Below are 24,615 nucleotides of genomic sequence, written 5' to 3' on the forward strand. Positions count from 1 at the left end.
TCAGGTGAATGATACACCAGATGACAAAGTGGAAACAGAAGTATGAGGGCCATTGAATTTAAAAGCGTTGCTGAGAGGTTTTGCCATGTTGAGCAGAATGAGGACGGGCCACAGACATCTTCCCAAATCTGGCAAAGTTTCCAAATCACCAGAGGAGGTTTTGAAAATACTGATTTCCAGGCCCTGCCCTGAGACATTTGGAGTCCATATGCATAGGCACGAGCCCTGGAATCTGCATTTTTAGGAAGTTATCCAGGAGTGATTCTGATATTGCAACCAAGGTTGGGGATCCTTGCATAACCCTCTATAACTCCTCAGGGTGAATGAGAAAGAAGAAAGATGCTCTGGGGAAGGAAAGGTGCTGAGTGCACACCCTCAGCTAGAATCGGGATTGCAGGAATCCTCAAGGAAATTTCCAGAGTCTTTGCACACCAGAATTTTACATTTAGAGAGTTTCAAAAATAGTACTACAAAGCTGTAATATTTCATGATTTCTTTCTTTTTTTAATGTTTATTTATTTTTGAGAAAGAGAGCTTGAGTGGGGGAGGAGTAGTGATAGTAGGAGACAGAGAATCCAAAGCAGGCTCCAGGCTCTGAGCTGTCAGCACAGAGCCCCATGCAAGGCTCGAACTCACAAACTTCCAGATCATGACCTGAACTGAAGTCAGACGCTTAACGGACCTAGGCTCCCCTTCATGATTTCTTTAATTGTGATGGTCGTGATCAGGCAATCTCTTTTGGGTGATCAAATAGGTTTTCTGCTGGCCCAAGTCCCAGTTAATAGTTGTTCAGATTTAGTCCACTTCACAAATGCATCAAATTTCACATTAATGTTAAGTTAATGTGCTTTCTTTATTGTAATTCTCTAAGATAATTTCTCCTTTGATGTTTTATTCTCTTACATGAGAAGGATTTTTTTTCAAAAACAATTTCTAAAATCATAATGAAAAGAGGTGGGGAAGTGGGGAAGCCATCGAACCTGATTTGTTGGGTTTGTCCCCGGCTCTGTCACTTATCACCTCTGTGTCTGTGAGCCCAGAACCTGATCCACAGGTGTCAGGATCTTCACATGTAAAACAAAGATAAAAGCACAGCCTCATAGTGCAGTTCTTAGAATTAAATAGGAATCGAATACATTTAAAACTCTTCAAACTGTGCCAGACATACATAAATTATCGATGAAAGTTTGCCATACTCTGATTATGTTGCCTTATCACTGTGGCAGTAACCACTTATGTTAAATTGGTCAACTTACTTGTATTTGAGAGTCTCCATCACGGGTCAACAGCAGTGGGGTCTTTCATAGGAAGCCCACGCTGTCTACGTGGTGCTCCAGTAAGAAGGGTTGAGTCCAATTACTACCGCTGTCTGAGTAATCGCAAAAGTTTCCATAGGTTCTCCATGTGGAAGAGAAAGAGATGGGACTTATGTACCTTTATATAACTGAGAAGTATTTACTGAGCACCTACTAAATATTAGGAATTGTGCAGAGGGCCAAGGATATGCAAACACAAACACAGTCACTGCCCTCTTGAAGCTTGGTTTGATAATAAATGCAAGACAGTAAATTAATTGCTTTCATGGCATGTGTTAAAATTCAATGGCACTGTACCATAGAAGAGAATTTCTGACATTCTTTGGAAGTTACCCACACAAGGACACAGCCATCGATTTCTAAGATGGGCAACTCATGGTCCTTGAAGCAATTAAACAATGAATCAGATTGGGGGCGCCTGGGTGACTCAGTCAAGCGTCCAAGTTCGGCTCAGGTCATGATCTAACCATTTGTGGGTTCAAGCCCCACACCAGGCTCTGTGCCGACAGCTCAGAGCCTGGCACCTGCTTCAGATTCTCTCTCTCTCTCTCTCTCTCTCTCTCTCTCTCTGCCCCTCCCCTGCTCACACTTGGTCTCTCTCAAAAATAGATAAATATTAAGAAAAAATAAAAAAAAAACAATGAATTAGGCACAAACCAAGAATTAAAATACACAGTTGATTATAACTTGCATTTGTATCATACTCGTGTTACTTTCAGCTTCACTGTACCTCCAAGAGACAAAGGCATTAATAATCCCATTTATTACAAGAAAATGTAGATTCAGAAAATGTAGCACCATTGACCCAAATGGTATTTTTGATATCACAGAATGAGGAATGGAACCTGAGCCCTCCACCCCTCCACTGTTAGTTGTCTTTGCACTGAGCCAAGCTGCAGTAACCAGCACAATAGTCTAAGGCATCCTGTTTAATTCAAAAGGGATCCAAAGAAGACTTTCATATTAAAGCTTAGATAATGTGATGGTTTTCAGTGACTTCCCCATTGCCTGTGAGATGCTTGGTAATTTTAACTATTGTTAAACATCAGTCACAGATTTCCTAACTAGAGATACCGTTGTCTGGGGGCTCAAGGGGAGAGAGTCTTTGTTTATGATTGTGTAAAACAGTAAACACATTTTCTTCCCCCAGCTTATTCAGAAATTGACGGATGTTGCCGAAGAATGTCAGAACAATCAGCTGAAGAAGCTCAAAGAAATCTGTGAGAAGTAAGCCTGCATTCTCTTTACAATGGGCTTGTGCCTATAAATGTGTTACACACAAATTGCCATTTGATTTGTCTTTTTTTTTTTTCTTTTACTTCCATTTTGACTTCAGGGAGAAGAAGGAATTAAAGAAGAAAATGGATAAAAAAAGGCAGGAGAAGATCACAGAAGCTAAATCCAAAGACAAAAGTCAAATGGAAGAGTAAGGAAAAAGAACCCCTTCTCCCCCAACTTTTACCTGGGGATTCTTTTATTCTGTTAGAATAACAGCTTCTCAAACATACAAAGACCCATTTTTGATGTTTCTCCTCTAATTAACCTTTCAAAAGATCCCTTTTGTAAATTTTTCAACAGGGAACTCAAAGGGCTTTCAATAATGGACTGAGGTGCACCCAGGGCCTTTTAGTTAAAGATTGAGTAAGGAGCGTCCCTTAGGAAAAAAGCAAATCTTCAGTTCCCCTGCTGTCAGGCAAACTTCCCAGCATTTAGTGAACACAGAGTTTGCCCTTGGGCAGAACCTGACTTTTGTCCAGAACCAGCAGATTGTACCTTTCTTGCCACAGCAGTAAGAATGTTGAAAGTTCTGTAAACTTTCATCTGGAAGTCTGAAGCTCACCTCTTTGTTGATGCTGGATGAGTTCATATAATGATCTAGTTGTCATTTGCTCTTAGGGAAAAGACAGAGATGATCCGGTCATACATCCAGGAGGTGGTACAGTACATCAAGAGGGTATGTCGCTTAATCTCTCTCTGCTTTGCACACCGCGTATGATTGTTCAGCAAGCACAATGTGAGCCTCTGGAGGAAAATGCCAGGCCTTGTATCTATTTATCACCACCACCCAGAAGAGCTGTTTCACAGAGCAGGCATTCCATAATCAAGGCTTCTGCAAGTTTAGTTGCAAACCTATGTATAAAAAGGCTTATCTAAAAATAAATGTCAAGAATCATTTTCAAAGTGAGGAGCCCAGAAACACAGGATCAATAGGGGATCCCCCAAAAGAACCTGTAGCTGTCATCAATGTTAGGGAAGACGGCAATCTCCAAAGGCACTTCTTCATATCAGTGTTTGAAAATTGGTATTATGGAACTTTTCAAACTTTAGCAAAAATAGAAGAATAGCATAATCTGTTGATCACCTCACCCCCACCCTGTGTACCCATCACCCAGGTCTGACACTTACCAACAGTCTCCTACACTTGTAAGGGAAGTTCTTGATCAGGATATGAGATAATTAAATGTATGACATCGATCTGAAAAGCTTTCCACTTTTTTTCTGAAAACCACTCACTTATTAATGTTAGATGAACATAACTTTCTTTGTAACTTTCTTATAGTTAGAAGAGGCACAAAGTAAACGGCAAGAAAAACTTGTAGAGAAACACAAGGAGATCCGTCAGCAGATCCTGGATGAAAAGCCCAAGGTAAACTGAACCGAATAATAAAACACAGTAACTTCACTTTTCCTCCATTTAATTACAATAAAACCTCTGTAGGTCGTGTACCCTGCACACAGTCTCAGATCAGTTCTTACATGTAAAACTCATGTATCTTTCTCAACCATGGTAAAGATCTTTCTATAGCAATATTCCACACAGGTTTATTATCACCCAGTGAGCTTTAAACATTGCAATTGCTTGGAACCCACCTCTTGAAATTTTGGTTTCAATTGGTCTGAGATATGGTTTTTGAAGCACTTCCCCTCTCTCCCTGCCAGAACAGAGAAAATTAGAGAAATTAGCCAAGCCTCTTGCGTACTGAATAAAATATTGTAATGTCAGGCTCTGTCCAGCAGAGGGTGTCCTGTACCAAAATCACCCTGGTTTTTAATCCAACAAAATGTTCTCATAAACCAGAAAAAAACAAATCTTTTTTTCCCCCAATAATAATAGTTTATTATGTCTCCTCTTTCAAATTACCTTATGCTTATTGTTTGGTCAAAATCAATTGTTTTATGAATATTAACTTTGATTATCAGTAAATCAAATACTTTTAGGTTGGCAAAGAGCATCTTGGTTTTAGATCATTACATATATTTTCATTCATCACTGAGTATTTGTGAAAAATATGCTTTTCAGTGTTATTATTCTCCTATGTGCATTTAAAATATCTACTCTAAAAGGTACAGCTATTTCATACAAGTACTCTTTAAACCTGCAAAGCTCAAAAGTGTTACTTTCATTTCATTGTATAGTCCATTCATCAATTTACTTTTTATAGAAATTTTTTAGCTAGTTCTAAATATATTCTTGTGGTTATTTCTGCCCTTCTCCTTTTGTATTTATTAGACAGGAGAATTATTTAATATTTTTAACTCCTAAAGTTTTTAGGCTTGGCAATATAGATGAAGCAGTAATGAAAATCTGAGAATTAATAATTACTTAAATATGCTGCTAATTTTTCTGTTTTTCACATAAACATACAGTTTAAATATTCTTAGCCACCATCTTAGGTTGATTATACATTAATAATAAATTTTAAGATGATTTCAGAAATGGCTATACCTTCCATTGATCCACTGATGGATCTTTTATAATGTTTGGAGCAAAAGATTCAGGTCCAACTGGAATTTAAGCGGCACATTAACACCCTAATAATCAGTCCCAGGTGATATATTCAGATATATACATTTTCAATCCATGCTGTCTGAAAGCAAACATGTCATTACTTTGTACACTGACATAATATACGTTGGTTACGATTGATCTCTTATTAGCCAGTTTTTATATTTCTAAAAGAAAATCTCTCTGGTGAGATATGGTTATTCCCATAGAGTTTTATTTTACTTTGTTTTTGTCTTTGGTCCAAAAATGTCTCATACTTGTCTCATAGATACAATGCAATCACAAATGTGTTTCAGTTCTGTAACTCTCAGTATAAAAACCCCTACGAGGCTTTTCAGTTACTGCTCTAGGTCATCAGGATTAAAATCAACTTTGGTAGGTATTAAAGCGCTTTTAAACTTATGCACTGGACATAGGTAAATGTTACAAGAATAACTGTTGGATAACTTGTCAGGGTGCATTCTGCAGCAGTTTTACAGAAAACCCAATTAAAACTGGCTTACACAATAGTAAACTTAGTAAGTCATATTCCTGGAAGTTCAGATGTATTGTAGTCTGAGGAATGGTTAATTGAACACTTCAGCACCCTCATCAAGAATGCACTTTAACAGAAACCTATGGGGGAGGGAAAGGAAAAAAAAAAGAGGTTAGAGTGGGAGAGAGCCAAAGCATAAGAGACTCTTAAAAACTGAGAACAAACTGAGGGTTGATGGGGGGTGGGAAGGAGGGGAGGGTGGGTGATGGGTATTGAGGAGGGCACCTTTTGGGATGAGCACTGGGTGTTGTATGGAAACCAATTTGACAATAAATTTCATATATTAAAAAAAAAGAAAAAAAAGAAAAAAGAAAGAAAGAAAAAAAAAAAAGAATGCACCATGCCATCTCAGTTTGTTGCCTTTCATGCCTAAGCTTTAAACCCACAGTCCTAAAATGACTGCCATAGCTCCATGCATCACATTACATAAATCATTCAAAGGCAAAAAAAGGTAATGTCTTCATCTTATAGCCCTTTATTTATAAGATTAAGGAAAAGCTTCCTATGTCTTCCCAGTAGCTTTCTCCTCATTGGCTAGGATTGTACCATATACCCATTACTAAACCAGTCATGGGTAGTAGAGTGTAATCTTCATGATTGCCTTAGAGTATTAAAGCTTGCTCAAAAGGGTGGAGAGAGTCCAGCTCCTCTTCAGTTTCATAGTCAACAGGCACCGGAACAAAACTGATGTTTTCTTATCAAAGATATAAAAATATCAGTTAGGTAGGTAATTGTGTGTGCCACTGCCATATTTATAGCAATTTCCCATTTCTTCTTTTTTGGACTTTTAGCAAGAGATCTGAAGTGTTTCTATGAATTTTTAGTAGTTGTTTCGCCTTCACTTTTGTTTTGTTTTCTTTGCAAAATTCTGAGCCTGTCTGCACATGATCAGTTTAGTCTGTCCAAATATAGCTAATAATCAGAATCGAACAGTGCTATGAACTGAACTGTGTCCTCCCAAAATTCACATGTTGAAGCCCTAACTCCCAATGTGATGATATATGAAGAAGGGGCTTTGGGAGGTGTTATGTTTATTTATTGTATTTTTTTTTTCATTTTTTATTGAAGTATAATTAACATGCAGTGTTATATTAGTTTCAGGTGTACAATATAATGATTTAACAATTTATACATTACTTAGTGCTCATCATGATAAATGTACTTCTTAATCCCCTTCACTTATTTTATCCATCCCTCTAACCACCTACCATCTAATAGCTACCAATTTATTTGCTGTATTTAACGTTTGTTTTTGTCTCCCTTTTGTTTGTTCATTTGTTTTGTTTCTTAAATTCTACATATGAGTGAAATCATATTGTATTTGTCTTAGTCTGACTGATTTCACTTAGCATAATTCTCTCTAGCTCCATCCACGTTGTTGCAAATGGCAAGATCTCATTCTTTTTTTATGGCCAAGTAATATTCCATTATATAAATATACCTCTTTTTTTAATCCATCCATCTATGGGTAGACACTTGGATTGCTTCCATATCTTATAATATTTCCATATTGCAAATAATGCTGCAGTAAACATAGGGAAGCATGCATGTATCTTTTCAAACTAGTGTTTTTGTTTTCTTTGGGTAAATACCCAGTAGTGGATGTACTGATGCCTCCATACTATTTTCCACAGTGACTGCACCAACTTTCATTCCCACCAACAGTGCATGGGGATTCCTTTTTCTCCAAAACCTCACCAGCACTTGTTATTTCTGTTGCCTTCATTTTTTACTGTAAATAGGAACAAGTGATATCTCTTTGTTTCTCATCCACGTTGCCCTTATGACCACCTTGCGTCTGGATTTGAAGGTTGCCCTTGGAGATTTTTGTTTTCATGTCAAACTAAAGCATTTATTAAGGGATGTTCTTCAGAGCAGATAAATTTTGTGCTTCGGAACCATGACTTTAATAATAAAATAAGAAATCATGACTGTTAATATTGTAGGACACAATGGCTGATCAAAGGAAATGTCCATGGTAGGAAGGAGCAATAGTAAACAGTGACGTGAATAAGATCAAGTGCAGGTCATGTGGAGAAAGAACAAAGCACAGGACAGCAAATGTAGGCAAGTGAAAGTCCAGGCCAACATAGCATTCATTCACACTCCTGTAATTGCTGGATGTGGACCAGAAATAGAATAGCACCAGCTTTGAAATAATCCCTCTTCACATCCAGTATGAAGCTTTGAAGTTTGACATAGATATGAAGGAAAGTAACAATAGCAGAAACAATATGGAAAGTGCAGTAACTCAAGGGAATGAAACTGACCAGCAGTGTTTATAAAAGAGGTTAACTGAGTCAGTTCCATTTGGTTAGAAAGATGAGAAGGTAGAATGATTTTATGACATCTAGAAATTTATGAGCTGTTCCATCACTGAATGTTGGACAAAGAAATTGAGTTGACTCTATAGTAGGTAATATTAAAGATAATTGCAACCTTCCTATGAAGAAAAAAGCATGACAAAGTTCACCAAGGGTTACTGAGGGTAACAGATTCCTTCTTCAAGTATTTTAAAGTGGAATAAGTAGTTTTTTTATCTAGAAACCAATAATGGCTAATCTTTTGCTTACAACAAAAATATACACCACATGGCGTCATATTTCTTCCTGTTTGTCAGTTTCTTTCACCATATCGTCAAATATAATCATTTAGTCCCTCTTCATCCAGTTATTCTAACTAATGTAATAATGTGTTTAGTGTTCCTAACCTCCTCCTAAACAGGGAGGAAGCTATTTACATTCCTATATTCTCCTGGTATTACTGTTTTGAGCTATTCTGAACCACAATCACAAGCTGCATAATTTTTCAAGCCTGTGATAAGCAAACAACTCCTTCAAAATTGAACAATTATTTTTTTAACAAAGGAAATTTAAAAGCCAATTGCTGAAAGACAACAGTTCTTCAATGGCAGGGAGTTCTGACTGGATTTAGAGCAAGTTATATATGAAGATTAACCCAAAGTGCAACCTTCTAACCTTTTACTCAACCGCGTACTTATGATCTGTAAGTATCAACTCAAGTTCCTAAAATTATTCCCACTTCCAGTAGAACAGTCAGAGGACAATGTGCCTCAATTAAAACCATTTCATTTCCAGGGATGCCCAGGTGGCTCAGTCAATTAATCAGCCAACTTCAGCTCAGGTCATGATCTCGTCGTTCATGAGTTCAAGCCTTGCATCAGGCTCTGTGCTGACAGCTCAGAGTCTGGAACCTGCTTTGGATTCTGTGTCTCTCCCTCTCTCTCTCTGCCCCTCCCCAGCTCGTACTCTGTTGCTCTCTCTCAAACATAAATAAATGGTAAAAAAAATTTTTTTAAGCAAAAAAAAACTTTCATTTCCATACTCGGACCAAGAATTTCCATCCTACTGGCACATATTTGGTAGGGAACCAAATCTGGCCAGCCACAGTGTGAAAGTTTATTTTGGAACGTCCAACTTTGTGACATGTACCAGACCTTTTTCATATATATAGTGTCCATTTTTTTCCCACTAAAAAAGAGATCAATGAGTCTATTTCTTTTGTATTCATTTTTGAGGGCATTGGGGAAACTGGAAGTAGGTGAGTTCTAGAGGCAACTGATACAATAGATAAATAGCTTGGCCCTCGATTTGATGTAAAATTACACTGTGTATTCCTATACATAGGTCCCTCTGAAATTTCTTAAGTTGCAAACAACAGTAGACGTCCTTGAAAGAGAATACTCAGCTCCTTTTCAGTAGAGTTCTACATTCTGGAGAAATGTTCAGTTGCCTGTTTCCTAGCAGTGAAACATTTCATTCAGTCCCCAAGTGTATGCTATTTTCAGCTTTGTTCAAGGTGTGTCTTTTTATGAAATCTATAGCTTCAGAGTTCTTAAGAGGGATGCAGTAAACCCCAGCCAGTCTTTGAACTCTCGGTGACATAATTGGTTTCCTTGGGATTTCCATACCTGAGGTTGCCAAAGCCAATAGGAAAAGGGTATATGTGTACAAAAGGTGATAGGAGCAACTCACACCCCAACTGCCGGTAGAGAGAAACCATACCTTCTGTGGTCACATTCAAGTCTAAACGGATTCATTATAAAAAGGACCTCTTGCCTTTTTCTTGAACACTTCAGAAAGATTTATTTTAACATGTTGAAGCATCGTTAATCAGGAGTTGCCCTGAATCTGCTGCAAATATTCCAACGTATATTGATCACTTTGCAGCTACCGGCTCTCGTAATAAGAAGAATTGTCTTTTGAGGGGACTTTTTAATGAACCATCTCCATAACCTCATAAAACAGTCGATAAATGTGGAATTTACTTTTTCTCTGACACTTAATTTGTCTTTGATGCTTCTTAGAACACAGGTTTTCTGTTTTAATTGAGCTCATCAATAAGAGAGAATTCCAGGAAGCTTTAGGGCATTTTAATTTATAGAGAAAGAACATTTCATCATGTAGTTTACTGGTCCTTTTTTTCCCCTCCATTAGGGGAATAGAGACTGATTTTCCTCATTTCCCCTGACATCTTTAGAACCAACAGGGTGAGTGACTCATCCTTCTGGGTGAAGTGAGTCTTCTCAGACCGACCACTGGGCCCTGAGACAGAACTCTCAATGTAGAGATTGTAGTCTTGTCTTCCCAGTGTTCAGGGAGAAAGAGACTAGGAGATTTAAAGTAAAAGCTTCTTCCTTACACAATTCATTTGTGTGTCCCCCAATCCTCTGCAACTTGATGGGGAAATGTGAATTCTCCCTGCCATCACCCATTGGACCCTCTCATAGAAGCCAGACCACAGAGTGTAAACTGGCTGCCAGTGGACTATGTTTTGCTCATTGTCAAGTCTTGGTAGACCCACCCAATGGTTTGTTTTTTGTTTTTATCTGTGGAAGGAACTTCTTTGTCATTTGTATCAATGTGAATAATTGTCTTTTAATTATGTAGTTATTTATTATTTTCTTGATGTAAAACTTGGCTATGTTGACTCTCCTGCACAATACTAGAGCAATAGAACAGTTTTAACTCTGTCTCCTTTTGATTTATTTGTGAAATGTATTAACGATTCTATACATTTCTAAACAAATGAGACATTCTTATTCTTTGTTACACAGTCAGTGTTCATTTAGATTTATCTATATATTCACAAGACTTTTTTGTTCAGCATTCTGTCTTATGTCTCAGACTGGCCATTTGGGACCATTACCTTCTACACCTTTAGAAGTTCCTTTATACAGTCTACAGGTGGCAAACTCTTTGAGGTTTTTGGCTTTGTTTTCATTTTCATCTGAAAATGTCTATATTTTCCTCCATTCTGAAATGATACTTTCACTGGGTATTTTAGGTTGACGGTTATTTGCTTTTAGTGCATTGAAGATAAAATTCCACTGTCCTCTGGCTTCTCTTGTTATTGAGAAGCTGTTAGCCTCAGTGTAATTCTTTTGATAATAACTTGTATTTTTCCTCCTTTTATTGCATTTAGGACTTTTTTCTTCTATTCTGTGCAGTTTTTCTAAAATGTGTCTAAATATGTGTTTGAGGTCACCGAATGGATAACTTTCCTCAGTTCTGCAGAAACTCAGCCATAGTGTCAGCAAAAATGGCTTCCATCATGTTATTTATATATAAAATAAAATGGACCTTTTACTCCATCATCTCAGATTTGTAATTCTTCAGTATTTTCCATCTTTTCATATCTCTGTGCTGCCCTGTGGGCAATTTTTCTCTGGCCCTTTTTTGAATTCACAAATTCTTTGTTTACACTGCTCTTACACTTTTCCACAGAGTTTTTTAATTCCAGCTTTTGTGTTTTATTTAATTCTGTAAGTTCTGTTTGGTTTTTTGCTTGTTTTGTTTTTGAGAAAGAGAGAGGGAGGGAGAGGCAGAGAGAGAGGGAGGGAGAGAATCTTAAGCAGACTACATGCCCAACACAGAGCCTGACGCAGGGCTCAATCCCATGACTGTGAGATTATGACCTGAGCTGAAATCAAGAGTCAGATGCTCAATTGACTGAACCACCCAGGTGCCCCTGGTTTATTTTCAAATCAACAATCTGTGTGCCTGGCTTATTATAAGGAGAGTTTCCTGTGAGATTCCTCATTCTGTACAAGCCATAGGCTTGGAGTTGTGGCCCCACCCTACGAGGCTTTCAAAAGATGAATTCAAAATTTCCAGTGTTAGCAAACGCCCTCAGGGCAAAAGTGGCTTGCCTGTCTAGGCTTGATGTCCCTGCAGTTTGGGCCTGATCGTTCTTTAAATTTTTGCAGCTCTTAGGTTCTTTAAAGAATATAGTTTTAATATCACATCCAGCCTTTTTAGGCATTTTCAGTGGGAAGGATGGTCCAAGTGGCCTAACCAACCATTACCAGAAATAGAAAATCCCCACATGGTGTTTCTAAAATGTTTGAATTAGTTAACATCTTTATTCGTTGGGATTCACCTGGAGAAGCAGAACCTGTAGGAGACTCTTTATCACAGAGCTGCGTGCGCGCACACACACACACACACACACACACACACACACACACCTGGCCCAGGAGTCAGAACAACTAAAGGAAAACCCAAAGAGGAGGGAAGGTGATTCCAGAACCCATTCAGCAGATCTGCAACAACACGTGTGTGTTACAGAATGGTCGCTGCCTCCCTCCTCAGCCCTCCAACTCTTGGGAAAGTCTCCCTTGTAACTCACCCTGGAAAAATACAGAAACAGAACTTTGGGAAATGTAGTTCAGCCTACCCAAGTTGGCACATTACAAAGCCCTCACACTAATATTTAATACTCAGAAATTTTCTTATTTAAAAAAATCAATTTCTCTTTAAAAATTAGATTATATGATTACAGACAACCAACCTGTAGACAAATCCCTAGGTCTGAGAAGAGGCTCCCCTTAGGCCCACATGGCATTCCCCTCATGGATTTCTTTTATCTATTAACCCCTGTAAGGCAACTGCTTTTGAGATTTAAACAAAATCGGAATGGAGGTTCACATGGTTGCCATTGATTCCTCCCCCTTTTCTCTACCCTATTAACTTTCTTTCCCCTTCATTTGTCTTTACTTTCTTTCCTAAAGATTAGGAAATGTGGGAGTGCCGTGATGGGTGTATAGTTTAGAGGGGAGGAGATCCAAAGCAAATACTCATGACCTGCTAGAGCAGAGACTGTATATGTTGATGGGGTTTGGACTCTTCCCAGAAAGAACTGAGGTTTAACATTAGGAATAGGATGAGATGGACTTTAATCCCACTGACTTTCATCTGCCCACCTCCCTAAGCAACAGAGTCCATACAACCATAGATGGCCCACGAAAACTTCTCAATTGACTTCTACTCTGTGTGCCTGCCCTTGTATTATGTGAATTTTGTCAATACTAATTAGATGTTTTATTCCAAATGTATCCCTAGTTTGTTTTTATTTTATTTTATTATTTTTTTTAATGTTTATTTATTCTTTGAGAGAGACAGAGAGAGCATGAACAGGGGAGAGATAGAGAGAGGGAGACACAGAATCTGAAGCAGGCTCCAGGCTTCGAGCTGTCAGCACAGAGCCTGACGCGGGGCTCAAACTCATGAACCATGAGATCATGACCTGAGCTGAAGCTGGATGCATAACCGACTGAGCCACCCAGGAGCCCCTCTAGTTTGTTTTTAAAGCCCTGCTTTGGTATAACTAGAATAATAAAAATAGTCGAACATAACACATCCTAAATACTTTTTAAAACAAAGAATTTAAAGATTTCATTGACCTCGGGAAACCACTACCTGATTTTGCCATGGCCCTCAACATTTTCAGGGGAAAGATGGCAAAGGAAAACCCAGAGAAATATTTACATATAGAATATCCAAATGGGAAATGTCTTGGTGCTTTGAAACATTTGTTGAAGCAGCATGCAGAGACCAGATGAAAAGCTATTGCAGAAGGAAAAAATCCATGACCACTGAACTGAACAATGCTGAAGAAAATTTCAGTCCACACTAGGAAAGCCGTTTCTAAGAGCAAGAGTCACATTCTCTATTGTGCACGTATTCTGCCCAAAGGCCAAATTAATGTAACATCTACCATGTCGAGTCCTGCTTATGCATTTTCTGTCAATAAAAATCAATTGATACAAGTCTTCTGCATTTATTATAATCATTTGCTGAGGATAATCTTTGAATTTGACAAGGAGATCTTTGAATTTGTGGCTGAAACCAAGACAAGTAATATTTTTGTATTTCAAAGAATTCCACATTTCAAAGAGTTTTATCAGTAGAGGTGGCTTTAACTTTTGCTGATGTTTGTGATGGAATAATAAACAGGGCATGATGATTCTGATAGTTTGCATGGATTCTTAATGACATACCTTTTATGGTCATCATACACACACACACACACACACACACACTCACACCCAAACAACCCTATACAATTGGGGGAAGCTTAGCATGTTTAACTATTTTGGCATCAACATGGATTTTGCCCTCCCTAATTATGCTAGCATATGGGAAATCCTGTCTACGACAGTAGCCAGCAGCACCTATATGTTTTTGGTGGCATAAAGAAAATAGGAAATATCTTGTCTTTTAGCTTTGGTTCAAAAGGATTTTTTTCCAGGGCGCCTGGGTGGCTGAGTTGGTTAAGCGTCCAACTCCAGCTCAGGATATGTTCTCACAGTTTGCGGGTTCGAGCTCCGTGTTGGGCTCTGTGCTGACAGCTCAGAGCCTGGAGCCTGCCTCAGATTATGTGTCTCCCTCTCTCTCTGCCCCCCTCCCACTCTCACTCTCTCTTTCTCTGTCTCAAAAATAAATAAACATTAAAAAAATATTTTAAAAAGGATTTCTTTTCCTTTTCCTTTGAACCTTACATATTGTTTGTTTTTAAGTAGTTCTTAGGTTTTATGAAATACATAATAAGCTGTTGTAATTCTTAAATTTATTATTGGGACTTTGTTTTAGGTGGAATCAAAACTATCGCAAGACTTGCAAAGTATCATAAAACAGTTAAGACTTCTTTATAATTGTTAAGGTACCAAGTGCAGCACTCTAGCCAAAGCCACTATCAGTCCTCAAATGGATTTCTAAATAGCCTCTTCACTGGTCTTCCCACTTCCACATAACAATTCCCAACAGGGCAGCCAGAGTCATCTTTTAGAACGTAAATCAGGTCGCTCCTCAGTTCAAGACTCTTTCATGGCTCCCATCTCTGTCAGGAATAAAAGTCTATAAGGTCCCACATGATCTGACTCCACTTTGTGGTATCCCCTCTTTGTTTTCTCATTGACCTACTCTCCACTCCAGCCATCCTGGGTTCCTTGCTGGGCCCCAAAAAGACAGGGGCCACCTTGGACTGTTGTATGGAGTATTTCCTCTGCCCAGAATGCTCATCTCTCAAGGGTCCGCTTGGGCGACTCCCTCCTGTTGCTCAAGTCTTTGCTCAAAGACTTCTTTTCAAAGAGGCCCTCCATGACCACACTTTCCACACTCCCCCATTGCTGGCATCTCCTCTTCCTTTTATTCGGCTCTACTTCCTGTTTTTCATGGCATATATCACCTTCCCTCATTAGGTCATTTACTTCTTTCTTAGGTGTGTCATTCAGTGTTCCCTCCCCAGTGGATTTACATGGAGGGCAAGGGTTTCGACTGTTTTGCTCACTGATGCTCTTGAGTTCTAGGCACCCAGAAACAATGCCTGGCACGTGACTTATGTAGAGGGCTAGCAAAACTAGCTCGATGCATTTAAAACTCAATCCTCTCTCTTTGAGAGAGAAAAGCATAGCCATTAAGCCCAGTCCCATTGGGCCACACTGTTCAACTGCTGTCAGTGATTCATTACAATCTTTTTTCAAGTCTTGATAGTAGTGGGATTTTGTAGAGAATTTCTCAAAACTGCTAGTTACAATCATACTTAGCATCTAATTCCCACGAAGAATGGGAAGAAACCAAAGATAATTCAGTTGCCAGTCCCATTGCATTTGTGGTCAGAAGTGTTGGAATAGACAAAGGAGTTGGAGATTTTAAATCTCCATTCTAGAAGGCACTCCAAGAGAGCTCCCAGACAAATAATTTGAAACAACAGATTATTAGAAATCAATTTCAATGCCACAAAAATGACAGCCTCCCTTTTTTTCCACACAGGGGGACGGTTCCTCCTCATTCTTGTCGGAAACTTGCCATGAGGATCCCTCTGTTTCCCCCAACTTTACTCCCCCCAACCCTCAAGCTCTCAAGTGGTGACTACCATCCTTCCGGCCAGGTAGGACTGGATGGGAGGGGTCGCTTTTGAGAGAGGGGTGGCATGTGGCCATCAGGTTTACAGGCATCATGGACTTGCTCCTTTGTTTTTCACTACCCCCCTTTCTCTACATACCCATCCTTTTCCTGCTATAGTTTCCAGCCACATCCATGATGTGCCCTCATCTTTACCTGTCTTTCTCTGGTATTTATTTTTTCACCATTCTTCTCTCTCTTCTTGACATAAATTCCATTCTTCCTTATTGTCTTCTTCCCTTTTATTCATTTTGTTTCTCTATTTGCAAAACTGACTTCCTTTTTGAACTCAATCTTTCTTTTACACTCACACTGTTATTTCTGCTTTTGAGACATTTTTAAGTTCCTACTTCTTGCAGCACTGGTTGCCCACAGTTTTATTATCTTAAAATCCAGTGGGATTAAATTAATTCTCAGGGAGTCTTCCTGACCCACTCCACTCAATTTACTATACCCCTCCTTTTAAAAATCCAGCAAAAGTCATTGTATTCCCACATGATGTTTTGAATTAAGGCGATAGCTCAGGATTTCCTGATTCTCTAGAATCAAGAGCTCTTGAAAATACCTCACTAATAGGGATGCTTGAGCCAGGGGCTGCTGGTTGAAGCAAAATGCAGCTCAGATGTTAGAGAGGACTTTAACTTGGTAGACTAAATACATCATGAAATCTACTGTATTCCTTTAGCTAATAAGAGAACTGCCCTAAGCCATTCCAATGCGAATGCATTTCAAAAAAAAAGAGGTGTTATTGTGATTATAAAGAAAGCAAAATACATCTATTCTGATGGATTGAAAGTAAAGTTCTACAGTGAGGCTTACGATGTTTTTTGTCCTCAAACACTTGTTGATCTGTGAAGCAGTACAGTTTAGAAACGTGTCAAAGAATCAGTGAAAACAACTCTACTGCAAAAAAAAAAAAAGCTATGATTCCTTTCTCTTCCTCTGCATCAATCACTACAAGCAGTGATATTCTAGCTCAGCATTTTTCAACGGGAATGAGCGTATCAATTATCTGGAGATCTTATGAAAATGTAGATTCTGATTCAGGAGGTCTGGGTGGGACCTGAGGTCTGCATTTCTAACCAGCTTCCAGGGGATGCCCTTGCTGCCACATTTCCACAGACTGCATTTGACAAGCAGGGATCTAGTACATTCCTACCTCCTGGCTGTAACACCTGGAAGGAAAAACCTTCAAGCTGCTTTCATGGAGTTTTTTGTTGTATTTTAAGTTTTTGACCTAATCACGACCCTGACCCTTGAATACATTTTTATTTTTTACTACGGACTGTGACACTAGAAAAAAGGAGAGAATGCCATTTGAGAGCAAAGCCATAGCCTGGCTGTGAATTCCCTCCATGTCCTCCCAGGGGTGGCAATCTTGTTCCTGTGGTGACCTTGTGATAAATAAAGCTCACATGGAAAGGTGGGGTGGAGAGGCAGGGGGCGAGTGACAGTAATTTTTCCAGAAAGGCATCAGGGAGACCTTGGCAATATCTTCTTCATTTGACTATAAATGTTCAGGGTATCTTTCAAGTCATCAATTATAAACATTACTGGATTTTTTTTAATTTCATTTTTTTATTATTTTTTTAAATGTTTTATTATTTATTTTCAAGAGTGAGAGAGAGCAGAAGCAGGGGAAGGGCAGAAAGAGAGGGAGACACAGAATCCAGAGCAGGCTCTGAGCTGTCAGCACAGAGCCCGATGCTGGGCCCAAACTCATGAACCTCGAGATCATGACCTGAGCTGAAGTCGGCCACTCGATCCAACTGAGCCACCCGGGCACCCCGAATTTTTTTTAATGCACTTGTTACTGTCCTGGTGTTTTTGAAAGTTACGGTGAAACATTTAATACCACAGATAGACTATTGAATTATCTCCAGGGAGGTAAATGACAGTGAAGCTCAGAATACATTTGTTTTCCAAAACAAATGCAATAGAGACCTGAGTGTTACGTTTTGGTTGCCATGTTCTGTCAGGCTTGTGGTATCTGGTCTACCACTTGTTTTTCCTGTAGAAGATCAACTGAGCCTCCTGCTGAGCAAAAATGGTTGTTTCCCACCAGATATTCCCACCATATCTGGACACTAAAAACGTCTTTAATCACATAGTTAGTTTGGTCCCTTTAGCTTTTCACATATAAAAGGCAATATAAAAATAAACCAATTTCACACATTCCATGGAAAAATAGGTCTCATTGCTAAAACAGAACAAAAAAATTAAACTGTTTTGTATCTGAAAAAGAACAAAAAGTCCTTTTATACCAGTATATGAAAGGTACATTTTTGTGCTGCATTTAATGTTTCCCCCAAATGTTTCTTGCTCACCCCAAACATTTCCATTGATAGACTACAGCTAAACACAAAAAGAATGAATAAAAAGTACATAAAGCCATCGTGCATTTACTAGAAGAGTGTTTTTTTAATTCTAAGATTGATCCCAAGAATACTCATGACATAAATACTTGAAATTTCACATTTTTATGTATTTTTTAAGTTTATTTATTTATTTTTGAGAGATGGGGAGAGGGACAGAGAGAGAAGGAGAGAGAGAATCCCAAGCAGGCTCCTTGTCAGCATGGAGCCCAACGTGGGGCTCGAACTCACAAACTGAGAGCTCATGACCTGAGCCGAAGCCGACGCTTAACTGACTCAGCCACACAGGTGCCTGAAATTTGTGAATGCAAGCCTTCATTGATGAAAAGTATATTTCTTATTATCTGCTAGAGATTTATAAATAGAGCTATAAAGGTCATACTTTTAACCCTAGTAATGTCTATTTTTTAGTAAATACAAATCACTGTATAGCACGATTACAAATAAACAAAAAGAATGTTTGCTTATTTTGTGTATATATGAACTTTTACATAATGACCCATGTATAAATATATATATATAAAATATGTTTATATATACATACATATATGTGTGTATATATACATATATATGTGTTATATATGTATATATATATGTGTGTGTGTGTGTGTGTATATATATATATATATATATATATATATATATATACACATATATATGTATATAGTGACCAATGCCTAAAAATGACAATGATACAGCACTGGAAAATTAACAGTCTATGCCAAGTATATACTAAGTGCCTGCCTTCCTTATTCTGGGCTGTGCCAATTTCAACAGGGAGCATGAAAGAGCATAAACACAGTTCATACATGCTTTTAAATAATTAAGAGCAATTTAAGACCATAGAAGTGCTTTAGAAAGGTTTTTTCCCTGACACTTAAGTAATGACAAACTAACATTTATTGAGCACTTACTATGTTGCCAAGCCCCTTCAAAGCACATCACATGTGTTATCTTCCTATTCTTGCCTTTGCACAGTTGAGGAAGATAATTTTCAAAAAGGTTGCTAAGCTTTCCTGAGGTCATTAAGGAGTGTCCAACCTTGGAGACTCCATGCATGTATTGTGCCCTCCAGCTTTCTCAGTAAATATCTGAAGCCATGATTTTATGATCTAGATGTCAGGGCTGTGATACCTCTTTCTCATATTTCACGGACGAGTAAGCAATAAGGGTTCACCATCTGTGCCCCAGTACACACATCTGTAAAATGGGGAGACTACCTAGCAGGCTCACTGTCGAAGGAAGCAGATCTCTCTGAGTGGCTACAAGGGATAGACATCAGTCACATACACCAGATGCTGTTTCCTTCCTGGTGGTATATACTGTAGCCTTCATAAGATCACAACCAAATCTGGCCAGGAATTTAGTTCCCAAACCGATCACAACAGCAAGAGGAATTAAATCTCATAGGCAGGATGTTCAAGTTTCTCAAAATCATTTGTTTTTAAACTAATGTCTTAGAGAAGAACATCTCCCAGGACTAGATGTTAGAAAAATTCCAGCCCTGTGAACACAGGACTCACCTCCAGGAGGCCACCATCAGCAGCAGATCTCATGGGTGAGAGGCAGGCAGCTGTTTTCTGTGCTCAAAACATCCTGTGGGCAAGTAACCGAGCAGAGGGGAGACTGACCCATGTGACCTGCACAAAAGGGTTAAAGGATTCTGACACAACCTTCTCTGTCCACGGCTGCTAAGGCTCACTGCTCCCTTCTATAAATCATGAAGATTGAGGACAGACACCCTCACCCCCTCCCAACCCTGACTTTCTTCCTCCCCCTCCTTCGTCTCTACTCCATACCATCCAGCTTGCACATGTTGGTGCTGACTTCAAACCACAGACTAAATTGTTTTGCTTCCCTGAAGATCTCCTTGTCTCCCTCTTCTCTCTGCACACTCCCCTCTAGAACACACTCTTTCTCCCGCTTGGAAAGTTGTGCCCTGAATTCTATGAGATAGAAGTTAGGGTACACATTGGGCTTTGCACCAGGGTTAAGGGGTTGTTTTATGGCTTTCATTTATTCATTCAAATAATATTTACTCAGCCCTACTATTTAGCCCTGAAGTTACGAGGAAATCTACAGGAAAACATCTTGGAAGACAAGCATCTTTATTTAAATGGCATTTAAGTCTCGTTCATATCACAGGACAGAGTTTCTCCTTTTGTTCCAGAGAGAGTGAGGGAAACTGCTTTGGGCTAACTTAAGAATCATTTAAGCAAGAAACAAAGAAAAATTGGGGCACCTGGGTGGCTCAGTCAGTTAAGCATCTGACTTCGGCTCAGGTCATGATCTCACGGCTCGTGGGTTCGAGCCCCTCGTCGGGCTGTGTGCTGACAGCTCAGAGCCTGGAGCCTGCTTCGGATTCTGTGTCTCCCTCTCTCTCTGCCTCTCCCCCACTCACGCTCTGTCTCTCTCTCCTTCAAAAATAAACATTAAAACAATATCTAAAGAAACAAAGAAAAGTTTCTAGTATAGGAACATCTAAATACCTAGATTCCCAAGGGCTATTATTGTGTGTCTCTTTGAAGATCTTTAAATGTGGCAACAAAGGGGTTGTCTGCCAGCAGAGTTGTGTATGACTGGGTGACCTTTTTCTGACCTCCTCTGAGCTCAGGAAGAATACGATTAATTAAACTCAGAAGTTTACCACTGAAATAATAGGTATGAGATCCAGAGAATTCAAGGTGTTGGAGGACTCATTAAATAGAGTTGCATAAATATGCTGAAAGATTTAATGAGTCCATAGGGTCACTTATAGAGCAATGAAGCAGAGATGACCTAAAAAAAATTAAATTAGAATCGATATTGTCCTTAGGAATTAACAACTATAGATTGCTATATTAACACCTGAAATGAATTCTATAATTACATCTTAATGCACATTTGTGTTCTCACCCCAGGAAAAATGATAATTGCTCATTTTTAGCATTTTACTTGCCAATCATAAAAACAAATTTATGTATGTGTGTTTATTTCTGTGATCTCTAGGAACCATAAATAGCTTTAAAGAGCTGCAAGTAGGTAAATAGTGTTATTTTTTTCTTTTAATAATTCAGATAATACTGATTGGATGCCTATTGTCTAGCAGGCACTAGGCTAGATGCTGGGACAATAAGACAATGTAAAGAGATGCAAAGCTTGCCCCCACCTCAAATTGCTTATAGTCCAGTACAGCTCGGTGCTATAGAACTTTCTACAGTGATGGAATGTTCCATGTCTGAGAGCCCAATGCAGTAGCCACTAGCCACAGGCAGTTATTAAGTATTTGGAGTGTGGCTAGTCCACCTGAGGAATTGAATTTTTAATTATATTTAAGTTTTATTTAAATTTAAGTGTAAATAGCCACAGGTGGCTAGTGGCTAACATGGGCAGCACAGGTAGGTGGCATGCTGGATCTTAATTTCTAATATGTAATCTACCTTTCTTTAAAGGATTCAAAGGATTTGTGTTAGGACTAAAACAGTATAGTGATCATCATTGTAATAGAGCTGTTTACAGTCTGACACATACTGGGGGAAACCAGGGAGGGGCTCCCCAGAGGTGGTAACCCTTGGCCTGTAGGGTTAAGTAGAAGTTTATACAGCAGAAGAGCAGACAGGAAGGAATTCTTTATGACATTGTGCCAGAGCCTGAGGTATGGGCATCATGTTCCTGCTATGGAACTGCAAGGAATTGCATTATTTGCATGCTATGTTAGTCAGCCCAGGCAGCCATAACAAAGTATCTCAGACAGCGTGGCCTAAACAAAAGAAACTCATCTTCTCACACTTGTGCAGTCTGAGATCCAAGATCAAGGTATCAGTAGGGCTGGTTTCTGTGAGGTGTCTCTTTTGGGCGTGCAGATGGTGCCTTCTTGCTGTAATCTCATATGGTCTTTGACCTGCCCTTGTTGCACAGAGAGAGCTCATGTGTCTCTTCCTCTTCTTCTTCTTCTTCTTTTTTAATATTTATTTATTTATTTTGAGAAAGAGAGAGTGAAAGGGGGGATGGCAGAGAAGAGGGAGAGAGAGAATCCCAAGCAGGCTCCGTGCTTTCAGTGCAGAGCCTGACATGGAGCTTGATCTCATGAACCATTGAGATCATGGCCTGAGCTTAAATTAAGACGGAGCCACCAACTGAGCCAACCAGGCGCCCCTTTGCCTCTTCTTATAAGGAGGGCAGTTCTGTCAGATTAGAGTCCTACCATTATGACCTCACTGAACTTTAATTACATCCTTCAGGGCCCCACCTCCAAATAAGTCATATATATTAGGGCTTCAGTGTATGAGTTTTGAAGAGATACAATTCTGTCCATAAAACATGTCATTCAATAAGCAAATACCTTTTTCTTCGGGTCCTTTTTTTTTTTTTTTCTCAAAAGAGATGATACATACCTCACACTCAGCTCACACAAATTTGCAGAAAACTATCATCTATTGATCGAGCATATGATGATTTTTTTTAATGTTTATTTATTATTGAGAGACAGAGACAGAGCGTGAGTGTGGGAGAGGCAGAGAGAGAGGGAGACACAGAATCCGAAGCAGGCTCCAACCTCTGAGCTGTCAGCACAGAGCCCGACACAGGGCTCGAACCCAGGAACAGTGAGATCATGGCCTGAGCCGAAGTCGGACACTTAACTGACTGAGCCACCCAGAATCCCCTAGCATATTATGATTGTAATCATTGCCTTTGATTTACCTATTGACAGATACAGAGAGTTCTAGAAAAATGTACAAAAACACTGAAAGCAAAGTGAGCAGCTCTCAGAACTCAAATGTAATTAAATGTTGCTCCAGCAAATATTAATATTAATTTTCCTTATTTCTCTGAAGACAAACCAATGGTAACTTGCAGTTGGACAAACTCGCTCACAAGAACTAATTTTTAAATTTTTCAGGGATTCTGTGAACTAGTTGTTAAATGCGGCCATTATAAAAATGTAAGTTACATAAGCTTACAATTAAACAAATTGTATTAAAAACAAAGGTAACAAACACCCCAAACTCAGCTCATGCTGGCTGAGACATTTCACGATTGTCTGTGCCCTCAAGGTATTTTCCATCTGTCGTATCTGTGTGGTCGCTTATACGATGGAGTGATACGGAGTACCTTCCACTAAGTCAGCGTTCAAGATCTTCGCTTCCAGAGCTTGGACTTGATCATAATGGGAATATTTACACCACGGAAATCAGGAAACACTACAAACAAGGCTCTTCCTTTTTCTAGGAGAGCCGTGTACTAAACATTTAGTAGCACACCACTGGCACAAACCTTACTTTGATGGCATATGGTTTTCCCAGGGTTTATGCAGCCTTCCTACTGCAGCTTACCACAGCTACAAACAATCTTACCCATCCTTTATAAACAAAACAAAGCTTTCTGCTGAGATCTAATTTATTGCCTTTTCAAGCCTTTATTTCTTTTTTCCTTCACCATAAAGGGGCAGTCCTGCCTTGCTGACCTATGGACTCTCAGAACCTCCATATAAAACATTCTGAGGCAACAGAAGAATCCCCTGAAATATACACTTAGCATTGCTAACATATTTCTAACCCACCCAGCAATGTCTTCTACCTGAAAATTGCCTCAGCTATAACATAATATCCCTCCCACTGCTAATACTACCCTGCAGCTAATACTAAGCTTATACTTGCCTCATTCATTTTAAAGAGGACATTTTTGTTCCCACTGAAAGTTTTAAGTGACAGTAAATGAAATAGAATAGAAAACTGCTGGGGTAAATAGCAGTTTTCAGATTAAGCTTTATATTCTGTTGGAAACATTTCTCTCTGCTGTTACCCTTTTATACCACTTTCAAACAAGTAAAGAGAGACTCAGATTTTGAAAATGAAATGCCATTTGGCAGAATTCACTTTCAACCTTTGATTAAAATTCCAATTAAGTCATGCCTGTGGTCTCCAAAAGGTGAAGCCCAGTAAGTGAAAGTACCTAAGTTTACAGAGCAAATAAGGGACTTGATTTCCTGCCCCAGGTCTACACTTCAAATTGCCACCACAATGCATCTTGCTTTCTGATGAAAATCCTGTTTATTTACGATCTCTTATTGCTGTAGCACTGTAGGAGACTCTTATGAGGGTAATTATAAAAGAAAAAATTCAAGCCGAAAAGATTAAGTGATTTGAAGTTTTCCCCCTTTCTCCGGGTTAACTTACATTCACAAAAATCTGAGAATCCTGAATCTAGAACGAATTTGAGCATAGAATAGACAAAATCCTTGGCATAGAGAGGGGAAAGAGAAGGGATCCCAAGACTTAGTTCCAGATAACTCGTAGTTTTAAGAGGTCTGGTAAAGGAGATAGAGCCTGAAAGAGACAGAAAAGATACAACTGTGAGATGGGAGGAAAACCAAGACTGTCAGAGAAACCAAGAGGAAAAAACAGCATCAATATATAGG

The 24,615-nt window shown here is 39.0% G+C and overlaps 1 protein-coding gene and 1 long non-coding RNA gene across 7 annotated transcripts in view; one reads left to right on the forward strand and one right to left on the reverse strand.

Annotated features, from left to right (window-relative positions):
• PLCB1 (phospholipase C beta 1) overlaps positions 1-24,615 on the forward strand; it is a 696,728-nt gene that overhangs the window by 607,282 nt on the left and 64,831 nt on the right. For 2 of the 3 annotated variants that reach the window (XM_019462546.2, XM_019462547.2), the window contains exons 28-32: positions 2,467-2,543; positions 2,653-2,742; positions 3,213-3,270; positions 3,877-3,963; positions 15,712-15,829. In XM_019462546.2, coding sequence (XP_019318091.1) covers positions 2,467-2,543; positions 2,653-2,742; positions 3,213-3,270; positions 3,877-3,963; positions 15,712-15,810 — 411 coding nt within the window. In that variant the 3' untranslated portion in view covers positions 15,811-15,829. The remainder of the gene's footprint in view (positions 1-2,466; positions 2,544-2,652; positions 2,743-3,212; positions 3,271-3,876; positions 3,964-15,711; positions 15,830-24,615) is intronic. The other variant, XM_019462545.2, reaches the window with a different exon arrangement.
• Positions 1-24,615, reverse strand: part of LOC109274723 (uncharacterized) — a 92,366-nt gene that overhangs the window by 53,429 nt on the left and 14,322 nt on the right. For all 4 annotated transcript variants that reach the window (XR_008417776.1, XR_008417777.1, XR_008417775.1 and 1 more), the window contains 4 exons: positions 5,619-5,718; positions 3,723-3,815; positions 3,157-3,338; positions 1,253-1,398 (listed from right to left, as the gene is read on the reverse strand). This is a non-coding gene — a long non-coding RNA (uncharacterized LOC109274723). The remainder of the gene's footprint in view (positions 1-1,252; positions 1,399-3,156; positions 3,339-3,722; positions 3,816-5,618; positions 5,719-24,615) is intronic.

The sequence above is a fragment of the Panthera pardus genome, unplaced genomic scaffold, assembly GCF_024362965.1.
Source record: "Panthera pardus isolate Hobbes unplaced genomic scaffold, ASM2436296v1 HiC_scaffold_25, whole genome shotgun sequence".
Taxonomy (NCBI): domain Eukaryota; kingdom Metazoa; phylum Chordata; class Mammalia; order Carnivora; family Felidae; genus Panthera; species Panthera pardus.